Genomic DNA, 12,835 nt, shown 5'->3' on the forward strand with positions numbered 1-12,835 from the left:
ACCCCAGAACTCTGCCCAGTGCTGCCTTTTCTGTGACACATCCTAAACTCTCAAAACTGAAGTTAATTATACCTCTTTTGCTCTACTATCATTCCTCGTGCAGACTTCTCTTATTTCCTATCTTGGCTTGTTTTGTGATTTTTTTTGCCTCCATCTCCTTTTCTACTGTGTGACCTTTTTAAAGGTGAGGATTATGTCTTTATATCCCCAGAAACTAGCCAAAGCCTGGCATGTATCAGCGTCTCAGCAAATGTAGAATTAAATGTCTGATACAGCATGATGAATTTAGGTGACATGAAGAATATTCTGATTATAGGAGCATTAAACCAGATACGAAAGGTGGCTACAGAATCCCACTCCTTGAGATCTTTCAAATAGATTATATTTGTGTCTCTATGAAACAGAGAAAGTAGCAGTAGGTTTTACTCAGTGCTCTTCTTTCAAACCAACAATTTTCTCTGTATTTTAGTGTTCCCGCTTCCCCTCCAGTTAACATTATTTTTAAGTTCTGGTTTCTGGCCTGATGAATAAGCCTTTTTCTCAGATTGCTGCCCTTCAACATACATGAACAGGTCTTCCCAGGTCCTCTAAAACGAAAAAACCAAACCCGTTGCCGTCAAGTCAATTCTGACTCACAGTGACCCTATAGGACAGAGTAGAACTGCCTCATAGAGTTTCTAAAGCTGTAATCTTTACAAAAGGAGACTGCCACATCTTTTTCCCTTGGAGTAGCTGGTGGGTTCAAACTGCCAGCCTTTCAGTTAGCAGCTGAGCAGTTAACCACTGCACCATCAGGGCTCTTTCCAGACCCTCCAGTCAGGCTTAATTTCTCCTTCCCATCGACACATTGTTTCTCCGTCTATGATGGTACTTAAGACAATCTTGTTGATAGTGTCATTTTCTGTCTCCACCTCTACTTTGTGATCTTCTCTAAAATACTAGACCCTAAAAATTTAGCAGAATAACTCTCAAAATAAATGAGGAAATAAAAAGTGGACAATTCTATAGCCAAAAAGGGGAAATTGTTTATTTTACTTATGATGAATGCAGCTGTACAATAGTATAATTGTTATTCTTCTTTCTATAAATATAGCAAGATTAATACTTCCAAGAGAGCCCTTGTAATTTTTGTATAAAATGATTTTAATATACTGGTCAGAGAAAAACAGATGCAATGAACTCTTGTTAGAGCTAATTTTTTCAGACCAACAAGAATAAAAATAAACTCAGCCCTTATCAACAAGTAACATCAACATGTATTCTAAAACCTTTCCTTGAAATAAGGAAATACCTTTTCTTGGAATGAATTTTCTATTGTATATTTTTTGTTTGTTTTTTGCCAACTTGAATTAATAATATCTCAAATCTTCAGGTGAGAAATGTTAAAGAATGTACAATTTTGCTATTCCTGGTCATTCTCCCCTGCTTCTTAGTAAAAGAATTGCAATCTAATTCAGAGTGGTAATGCATACAGCAAAAAGATCCAATTCCCTCCCCCCACCCCCGACCTTGCAACTAGGTATGTGCAAGTAATGAAGTAATAGCCAATGATATATAAGTAAAAGCATTTGTGGAACTTTTGGAAACACTGGAACATTCCTGGAATGTGAACGTGATAGCTAAAGCTGCAGGAGCCATCTTAGGTTGTGAAGTGACCTTGAGGATGAAAGCCTCATGCCATAATTGTCAGGATAAAGATTAAAGAAGCCCAAGCCCATCCTAATTAAAGGAGCCCAAGCCAACAGTTTAGCTCTGGGTTTCTCACCTCTAATTATTTTATGTGAAAGAGAAACAAAAACTATTAATTCAATTAAGCTGATGCTATTCTGGGTTTCTTAATATAAAAACCAAAAAACTCCATCACTGTCAAGTCAATTCTAACCCATAGTGACCCCTACAGGACAGAGTAGAACTGCCCCATAGGGTTTCCAAGCAGCAGCTGGCAGATTCAAACTGCTGACGTTTTGGTTAGTAGCCGAGCTCTTAACCACTGCGCCATCAGGGCTCCCTGAGCCTCAAAGATGAGTGGAATATTTAATTTTAACAGTGGTTAAGAGCTCGGTTGCTAACCAAAAGATCAGTAGTTCAAATCCACCAGCCATTCCTTGGAAACCCTATGGGGCAGTTTTACTCTGTCCTACAGTGTCGCTATGAATTGGAATTGACTCAGTGGCAACAGGTTTGGTTTAAGACATAAGGGCCACATTTTTAGATCTCTTTTTTTTTTCCATTAGAAATCCATTTTTAATTGGAACACATTTCAATTCGCTGTCAAAAACATTTAAAATTTGAAATTTCCTTTTTTTAAGAAGAGCATGGCTCATAGTCAGGTGCACCTTAATCCTCAAAGTGACCTATTTGCTTTTTAACACTTCAAAGAGGTCTTTTGCAGCAGATTTGCCCAATGCAATATGTCATTTGATTTCTTGACTGCTGCTTCCATGGGCGTTGATTGTGGATCCAAATAAAATGAAATCCTTGACAACTTCAATCTTTTCTCTGTTTATCATGATATTGCTGATTGGTCCAGTTGTGAGGATTTTTTTTTTCTTTATGTTGAGGTATAATCCATATTGAAGGCTGTAGTCTTTGATCTTCATCAGTAAGTGCTTCAAGTCCTCTTCACTTTCAGCAAGCAAGGTTGTGTTAAAAAGCAAAGATGTTATTTTCAATTGCCTCATATGCACGCACATGCTGGACAATGAATAAGGAAGACCAAGGAAGAACTGATACCTTTGAATTATGACGTTGGCAAAGAATATTGAATATACCATGGACTGCCAGAAGAACAAACAAATCTGTCTTAGAAGAAGTACAGACAGAATGGTCGTTAGAAACAAGGATCGCAAGACTTAGTTTCATGTACTTTGTTCGTGTTATCAGGAGGGACCAGTCTCTGGAGAAGGACATCATGCTTGGTAAAGTAGAGGGTCAGCGAAAAGAGGAAGACCCTCAATGAGATGAACAGACACAGTGGCTGCAACAATGGGCTCAAACATAGCAACGATTGTGGGGATGGCGCACAAATGGGCAGTGTTTCGTTGTATCGTACACAGGGTTGCTGTGAGTCAGAACCAACTCGACAACACCTAACAAGAAGATGGCTCACAGCAGGAATGATCTACACCTGCAAAAGGTTAAGAATTTTAATGCAGGAGGCAGGGCCAAGATGGCAGAGTAGTCAGATGCTTCTGGTGGACCCTCTTACGACAAAGACCCAAAAAAACAAGTGAATCAATTATATATGACAATCTGGGGGCCCTGAACATCAAAGGCAGAGTTGAGGAACCAGACTGAGTGGCAGGGGGAGGCAGAGATGGTTCAGAAGCAGCGAGGAGTTGCCAGACCTGACCCGGCAAGAGCCTGAGCCCTTCAGGTCTGATCAGCTCATGGGTGAACGGTGAAGCAGGCAAGCAGCAGTTCTTGGGAGGTGCGTTTCCCCTACTGGGAGAGACCCAGCCACGGAGAGTCTACATGACCACCTAGAACCAGTGAGAAGCAGCCCTCGATTGGCGAAAGGTAAATACTTGCGTACGGCCTACCGCATGGATGAAAAACACCCCCCTTTAGGAAAAACCTCTCTCCCATTTACCTCCCTGCTCCCTGCTCTGCACTGGGTTCTGAACCAGCTTCAGCAATTGCCGAGTCCCCTGGGCCAGAAGTAGGATTCGTCACATGCCCGGAGCCAATCTCCCAGCCTTGGAGAGTGAACAAATTAACAAACAGGGCAAAAAATAACCTGCCAGCTCCCCTAAGCCAGGAACCCAGGGTAGGCATAGGCACAGGCATAAGGGATCCAGGGACTTTGAGTGCCTTTCCCCTGGAATAGATTTGTGTGGGGCCATTTCAACAGTGTAGGCCCTCATTACTGCAGTACAACAGGGTATATACCTGAAGTCTAACTTCAACTGTTTCAGCTGTGAAGTGGCAGGTTCTTGACATTTGACACTGCTCTGCCTATTAAGCAGGGTCTTCACCCACCCACATCAGGGGCCTGAGGACTGGTGGCTCCACCCATGCCACCTAGCCACCTGCGATACGGGCCCATGAATAAGAGGTGCCCCCTAGTCCTTACAGACAACAGTACTGGATGCTCACAGTCCAGCTGCAAAACCCACCCACCTATGTGCTCTAGGGAGCAGGGACACACCTTCCTCCTGGACACTCAGGGGCAGCTGTCAGCCCCCTGCCTTGCTCAGAGTGTGTCCCCCTGCTGCAGCCAGATGCCTGTGCCTATATCAATCACTCTTGCCTGTTCTAGGACTGTAGGTGAGAGCCTACACCACACATTTGGTGGCTATCTACCTGGGCACCTGAGCTGAATCCATATAGGAGGAGTGGGCAGACTCCTGAGCACACATATGTAGTAACAGATCTAACCACCTGGTGACAGGACATTAGAGCTTCAAAGGTGCCAATAATCAAACTAGCTCATACAAGCAGCCTATTTGGGCATATCAAAACAAAACAAAAGCTAAGACACAGTAAGCAAACATAAATAAATATAATAACTTATTGATGGCTCGGAGACAACAGTCAATATTAAATCACATAAACAGGCAATCCATGCTGGCTTCAGCAAGCTCCCAAAATAAAGAATCTAGAAATTTTCCAGAGGAGAAAAATTTCTTGGAATTACCAGAGGCAGAATACAAAAGATTAATATACAGAACTCTTCAAGAAATTAGGAAGGAAATTAAGCAAAACTCAGAACACGCAATAGAGGAAATTAAAAAGATTAGAGAAGAACATAATGACAAATTGAACAGGCTGCAAGAATCCATAGAGAGACAGCAATCAGAAATCCAGAAGATTAACAATCAAATGTCAGACTTAGACAACTCAATAGAAAGTCATAGGAGCAGAACTGAGGCAATTGAAGTCAGAATTGTGAGACTGAAGATAAAGCACTTGACACCAACTTATTTGAGGAAGAATTTTAATGCAAAACTATAAAGTAAAAGACTGAATTTAAGTGAAACACAACTTACCAGTTCATTGGTTTCCACATCTAGGCTATTCTGATGCAGTTGTGAATTTCTAAGGCTTTTATGAGTAGAATTCCTAAATATGAGAGGTTTCCAGCCATTTGGGGCCATACCAGTGGCAGTGTTTTCATCATTTAGTCCAACTTCAAACTCTGATGGGATTTGGTTTCCTGATGTCTGAAAGAACAAAATGTTAAACTGTGTGTATATCCAGATGGATGTAACCTTCAAGTTTAGAACTATAAAGCAATTTCGAATATTACATATGTCAACCTTTTTAAGATTCCGTAACAGCTTCTTGATCAAGGTTAGCTGGAAAACTGTAAAGAAGTCTGTCAACAGATGGAAGTAAAAAAGGCTAAAAATGACAGAAAGGCTAAATTCCATTTGAACAATACGAGAATTGGAGTATACATATTTTTTAAAATATTTTTTAAAGACAAATCTTTCATAATCCAGCAGGTATGTAGGAATTTCCTCAATATGCAAGAATCTAGAGAACAATAAGAAGAATAAACAGAAATATCACCACGGGTTAATTTTTAAAGCTACAAAGAAGGAATCTGAATCAAAACATGTGGCTGCCACCCATGGAAGACAATTAAAACTGTTTTTCTCAGACTGGCTGAGTGCAGTCATCTCCTCCTTGCTTGCAGTCCTGATGAGACTCACACCTCACCCCAGGAGATTCGGCATGCAAGCTCAGCCTCACTGCAGGCAATACTCTCTCCTTACTAGGAGTAATTTAAGGACCTCTAGGTCACTGCCCACTGAGGGAACATCAAGCCAACTTTGCTGGAGTCAGGCTTTGGGTCTGGTTCCCTGCTTGCTTCCTCCATGTCCAAGTATACATCTTGATGGTTTCTCCAGGACCTCAGCCTTATATAGTGTTATCTTATTCTTGTTCCTCCCCTTCAGGTCCTGCCCTCAAACTCAATCTTATGCATTTTATTGCATCTACAGTAGTCTGTGTGTCTTGATCTCTGCACAAGTGTATTTTGAATACCTACACAAATATTCCCTGTGTGCTTATATATATATATATCTCACCTTGAACCACACTGCAAAGATATGTTCTGCTTGGTGGACATCTTTACACTGCTCATGACTGAAACTGTTTTCTACCATCTCCCCCACCGAAACCAAACTTAGACTAGAAACTTATTCTTGTAACTGATCCCCTGCATTCTACTCCACCTACTCCCGCACAGCTACCACATTAATTTTCCTAAAGGTAGCTCTGCTCAAATTATGCCCCAGCTCAAAAATCTTCCACAGTGCCCTACTAAATGCTCAAGCCTGGCTCCCCCAAAATCTAGCTCATGCCAGATCAAACTGGACCACCTCACATGAATGCCTCCCTTATCTCTTTTCCCTTTTGCAATCTTATCTACTCCATCAAGGGGTCCATTGCAATGGACAGTTCTTCCAACTAGCCCATTCCAATAGTTGCCTCCTTCTACAAACAAATGAGTATTACCTTGCTCTCCTCCATAATATTCTTTCTGTGCCTTACTTAAAGCACTCAGTTAGTGTTGAGTGCTTCAGCTGAGAGGTCATTCAGCTCCAAAGCCAAGATGGCCATTGTTCACCAGGTGATAAAAAGTATACATTTAAAACCAAATCAAACCCACTGAGTCAATACCAACTCATAGCAACCTTGTAGGACAAAGTAGAACTGCTCCACGGGGTTTCCAAAGCTGTAATCTTTACAAAAGCAGACTGCCACGTTTTTCTCCCACAGAGCAGCTAGTGGGTTTGAACCGCCCACCTTTTGGTTAGCAGCTGAGCACTTAACCACTGAGCCACCAGGGCTCTTTTTATTGAAAAACACTAGCCTTTATTTCTTATACCCAAATATATATAAGCTGGCTCAAAGATTTAATTGTAGAAACTAAAACAAGAAATGCTGAAAGGAAATACGGGTAAATATCCTTTCTAAGAACAACCCCATATCCTGAAAACATGGAGGAAAAGATGGATAATCTAATCATGTACAATTTTAAAGCTTCTTTATGGCAGAAAAACAAACAACAAAGTGAAATTGCAAGGAACAAAGCAGGAAGAAATATTTCCAATACATGAAAGGAAGAAGTCATTTCCCTATTATGCAGAGTTCCTATAAATCAATAAGAAAATTATGAACAACCCAATAGAAAAATGGGCTGATATAAGAGCAAATATTTTCACAGAGGTAAAAATACCATTGGACAATGAACCTGTGAAATAATGCTCAATCACATGAATATGTAAAGAAATTTAGAGACTGTTTAGCTCTTGGAGACTAGCAAAGATTAAAAATAAATACCAAATGGCTATCCGTGGTTCTCTCTAGGGGTTTGGATTATGGAAATTTTCAAATACCTAAGATACATGTTTCAGTAATGTTGGAATTTTTAAATTGTTGACCATTTGGCCTCATATAGGTGATTTTTTAAAGTACTTAGGGTAATATTCATTTTTTTTGGATTTTTAAAAATAAGAGTATATTACATTTATAATGAAAAACATATTAAGTTAGATTTAAAACAAAAACTAAGAAGCAATAGTCTACCTTATGCATAAACACCGATCATTCTACTTAAAACAGAACAAAAAAGACGAGATTGTATTAAAACTGGGTTGATCTTTTGGGGTTTGAGGAAAAGGAAGCAGCATTAGCTTGAGCTCACTGTAGTACTTTCCTCCAGGTCTCCAACAGCACTAACACATAAGTTGGAGGGCAAAACCCAAATCAGAAGTGGGAAAGGTATGGGTACCAAGACGGAGAAGTTCATAGTGCCTAAGAAGCACAGAATGCTAGAGCTGGTAGAAATGTCAGAGGTCGTCTCAGTCCAAGCAAGCTCCTGCTCATTTTACAAGTGAGGATAACAAAACCCAATTTTATTAGAAGACTAGCCCAAAGCCATTGCTTAGTTGGTGACAGCCCTTTTCTGTCACACCAGGCCACTATTCAGTCTTCATCTATAGTTTTCCTAGAGAAGAAAGTTTAGGGAATATGATATGGAAAGATCAGAGCTGTCTATATCCCTATGTCAGTCTCCCAGGCTTAAGTGATGATGAGAGTGAAGGGTTATTCTTTCAGGGGATAGGCCAGGTAAAGGAGAAAGTGGTCACCTCAGTTGAAGACCAAACATGTCATCACAGGCAAAATCAGAGAGCCTTGTTAACCATTAATGAAATGAAAACTAAAACTGACTTATGTTGTATGTATTTAAACTATTCATGATAAAAATCCTGTGGTAACTAGGCCATGTGGAAGCAACTGGCAGAGACACTATGATAGATCACCCCCTCCTGGAGAAACTTCTCTGGCAAAATACAAGCCTGAATTATATATACTTTGTATCATGTCATTTGATATTTCACTTTGGAGAATTTGCAAATTTCAGTAACTACCATTTTATCATGCATCTATTTTGTGTCAGGAGGTTTTTATTAAAATGGCAGATTTATTGAGATATAATTCATATACCACAAATTCACCCTTTTAATGTTACATTTTGGTGTTTTTTTAGTACTAAATATTCAGGTGCTTATTTCTTAACTCTGTAACAATCTCACATGGCAGGTTTAGTATACCAAATTTGGGAAATGTGAGTTAGAGAAGTTATTTGTCAGAAAATAAGGCAAATTTTGACTGAACCTTTTTTTTTTTTTTATCCCACCTATGCTCACAAGTAGCAATATTTAGAATAGAGAAATACTGGAAACAAACCAAGTATCCAACTTTAGAGAAATGATGAAGCAATTTATTATACATTAATATAATGAGCTGCTGAGTGCCTATTAAAATGATAGTATTTGGATGACATGTATCTGAAATGTTAAAGAAAAATGCATATGTGCACACTAATTACAGTTATATCAGAGCAAATGTATATACTTGACAAATATTAGAATATGTGTATAGAGTAAAATATTTTAAGTTATTTATTCTGTAAGGTTGCTTAAATAACTAAGAACAACAAAATGTACTTTTTAATAATAAGACAAAGCAATGATTTATCAATATAACCTGTTTTGAGAAATAAACCAGAGAGCATGATTGATTTTTAGAAGAAAACGAAACTATTCACTTTCTGGAGTCAGGAATATTGGTGTTAGATATACTAGCATCATCTGGGAAACATTTTAAAATCACACAGAATCTCACCCCAGCCACTAGAGAGCCTCACATTACCCTCTTAATTCCACCTCTTATTTACCTTGTCTATCCCTCATCTCATGGTAGAAAGGATCTGTTTGAGCATATTCCAGAGGCAATTAAGAATCTCTGCTCTATGGAATTAATTCAGAATGTTTTTGGCATTCTCCCTCACCCCTCCTTCTCTCTTTCACAGATTCTTTCTCTTATTCTGAATTAAAGTCTCAGATACATAATTTCAATCATCTTCCTGAAGTTTCTTGTTTCTCTATCTGGTATTAGTTGCATCATAAAGAATACTATACTGAGAAGCAAACAGCAGAAAATTACTGGGAAGCAGATACCTGCAGGTTAGCAAGTCTGAAGTACACCCCTTCCTTCTTTATCAGTTCACTGTGGCTTCCTTGCTCCACAACAACTCCATTCTCCAACGCAGCAATGACATCTGCATTTCGAATTGTGGACAGTCTGTGTGCTATCACGATGGTGGTCCTGCCTTCTCTGGCCTAAAGAGGAAAAAGATAAAAATGTGGTGCAGCAGGCTTACCACACTGACAAACTAAATTAACATGCACATTTAAGCATTTGGATAGATGTTGTTTGCAGTTGATGAAACGGTAGGTTATCCTCCAGATCTTCCTGTGATTAGAGCAAAGCCATCACTCTTCTACAAAAGGTTAAAGTCAGACTTGAGCTCTAAACCAGACTGGAGGCCAGCCTAGAGGACAGATAACTCTGCAAGCCTACAGTAGTCAGTGTTTTCTCAAAAAAACAAAGATTTGATCCTTCTTAAGTGTTTTCACTAGTACCTGCCTGAGGCTCTCTAGTTATGAGTTAGATGGTATGCAAGACACTTTAGCAAAAACATTTTAGGGAAGTTGTTGCCAAGTGATAGCCTTCTTCAGAGAACTTCTGTAGGGTTCCTGTTGAAAGGCCTGATGTTAACTGTAATTTGATGGACAGCAGGCAGTTTAGGTAAAAATGTACCTCTGAATCAGGGTTGTTCAAATTATGGTTCAAAGACTATCTGAAACACCATCTCTGAAGAGATGCCAGAAATCTTGATTTTTAACAAGCACTCCAAGTGACTTTTTATGCACACTAGTCTACATACTCCAGTGAACTGACATATTGGCTTGGTAGATTTACTAATGGGCAATTAAACCCTGAAGAATGTCCAACAAATTATTAATGTTATGTCATTGATAATGGTTACTCTTTTTGAAAATCATTAGCCCTATTAGGCTGACAGCTTCTTATGATCAAACCCACTCTGAGACAATAAAATCATGTCATTAGGAGGGTCATTAGAATATAGACTAATTCAACTAAGTAGTTAAAAATAGAAATTAAAAATAAGAGAGGTTAGATTCATAATAAACAAAAAGTGGGAAAAATCTAAATGTTCATCAACTGATGACTGAATAAACAAAATGTTTTATATCCATATAATGAAATATTTAAAAAACAAAAAACCAAACCCATTGCCGTGGAGTCGATTCTGACTCATAGCAACCTTATATTCAGCCATAAAAAAGAATGCTGTACTGATACATGCTACAATATGGATGAACCTTGAAAATACTACACTAAGTGAAAGAAGCCAAATACAAAAGGTCACATATTGTGTGATTCCATTTATATGAAATACCCAGAAGAAGTAAATCCACAGAGACAGACAGCAGATTAGTGGTTGCCAAGGGCTGGAAGGAGAGGGCAATGGGGAGCGGCTGCTAGTGGGTATGGGTTTCTTTCTTTCTTTCTCTTTATTGTGGTAAATACATATATAACAAAACATTTGCCACTTTAGCATTTTTTTACATGTACAATTTAGTGGCACTGAGTATGTTCATCATGATGTGTGAACCATCACCACTATCCCTTTCCAAATTTTTCCATTACCCTTAATAAGAAGCTCATTACTCCTCTGGGTTTCTTTTTGGGGTGATGAAAATGTTCGGGAATCAGATAGTCATGGTCGTTGCACAACCTCATAAATATATTAAAAACCGCTAAATGTACATTATTAAAGGTTGAATTTTATGGTATGTGAATGATATCTCAATTTTAAAAAAGACTAGCTATGAGAATTCTAAAAGTAAAGGCTAATAAAAGGGGAATATCTTTATCAGAAGGAGCCCTGGTAGTGCAGTGGTTAAGTGCTCAGCTGCTAACTGAAAGGTCGATGGTTCAAACCTACTGAGGGAGAAAGATGTGGCAGTCTGCTTCCTTAAAGATTACAGCCTTGGAAACCCTATGGGGCAGTTCTACTGTGTCCTCTAGGGACACTGTGACTCAGAATAGACTCAATGGCAATGGGTTTGGTTTTGGTTTTGATCTCTATCAGATATTAAAACATAAAAAATTACAGTAATTAAAATAGTAAAATCCAAAGGACACTAGGACATGAATAGGCAGTCAGATCAACGAACAAAGTAAAAGTCCAGAAACAGACCCAAAATACATATAATAGTAAAATTATTAAGAGAGAGAGGAGAATATAGCTCTATTGGACAATATTCAAGATTGCTCTTTAATTTTTAGTATACGGACCCCAAGGAAACATTCATAAATATTTACTGATATGGAAGTTGTATAGGTTGGTCCACATATGATAAGGCATACAGGAAATAATTTGATTAATCTAAGATATTCATAACACTAACACTGATTAGTAAATTGATAATAGTGATTATGTTGTCATTATGATAAAAATAGGCTGATGCTATGTCAATAGATTTGTACAAGAAAAGGGAATCAGACTTGTGAGTGAAGGACGGGTATGTGAATTCAAAAGTTAGTAACTCTCGCCCTTGACCAAGGACACTTGGCCAAAGTCGAGCTTTAACATAGAGATTTTTTTTTTCAGAGCAATCAGACACCCTCATGATGACAAGACATTGACAAATAAATATCCTAGATTCAAGGACACCAATTGTCAAGAAATTTGGACCTTCTATAATTTTGGATGTGCAGGAACAGAATATGTAATGAAATGTAGCCCTAAACAAAGGGAGTACTAATCCCTCAGCCTTCTTGAAACTTCTGTAAAAATACACTGAAATGAAACCACTTGGGAGTCATTTCATGAAAATCACCATGGAGGCCATCTTTTGGTTCTTTTCTTGCCCCTCTAGTATTATAACACTATGAGTAGGGGTGTGTGTAAAGGTATAAAACTTTGTAATTATTGACTTCCTTTAAAAAAATCAGAATATAAAATCTGCTGTTATATTTCTTTTTATGATCTCATATTGAAAAGCATATTATTTATTTTGATAAATAGTTGCTATTTATTGAATCAAAAGCTGATATGGTAATTACTATTAAAATTTTAATTACATTAAAAAATTTTTAATGGAGATATGTAATTTTTTTTCTCAATGAGTTGGACCATGATATTTAATTCAGTAAATATTTATTTAGGCTATACTATGTCAAGGCACTGGGCTAAATTTTGTGGAGATAGAAACATGAACTATTTATTCATTCTGCCTCCTAGGGGAATTTATTCTTTCTAGGAGAGAGAAGGCACGTACATAAATAACTAACTACAATAAGTTGGTGCCACATAAGAGGTATTAATAAATGAAAAAATGATCCACGAAAGGAAAATATTATTCTTCCAGGGAAGAATAATAGATATAATACTGGTACATCCTTGTGGGGATATATGCCATTTAAACATGGCTGCACTATT

General features: G+C 38.2%; 1 protein-coding gene across 1 annotated transcript in view; it reads right to left on the reverse strand.

Moving 5' to 3' along the window:
• Nucleotides 1-12,835, reverse strand: part of ABCB4 (ATP binding cassette subfamily B member 4) — an 86,593-nt gene that overhangs the window by 33,925 nt on the left and 39,833 nt on the right. Inside the window, exons 14-15 of the mRNA XM_023736051.1 lie at nucleotides 9,480-9,641; nucleotides 4,992-5,165 (exon numbers count right to left, since the gene is read on the reverse strand). Of these exons, the coding sequence (XP_023591819.1) occupies nucleotides 4,992-5,165; nucleotides 9,480-9,641 (336 nt within the window). The remainder of the gene's footprint in view (nucleotides 1-4,991; nucleotides 5,166-9,479; nucleotides 9,642-12,835) is intronic.

This window comes from Trichechus manatus, unplaced genomic scaffold (assembly GCF_000243295.1).
Source record: "Trichechus manatus latirostris isolate Lorelei unplaced genomic scaffold, TriManLat1.0 scaffold00085, whole genome shotgun sequence".
Classification (NCBI taxonomy): Eukaryota; Metazoa; Chordata; class Mammalia; order Sirenia; family Trichechidae; genus Trichechus; species Trichechus manatus.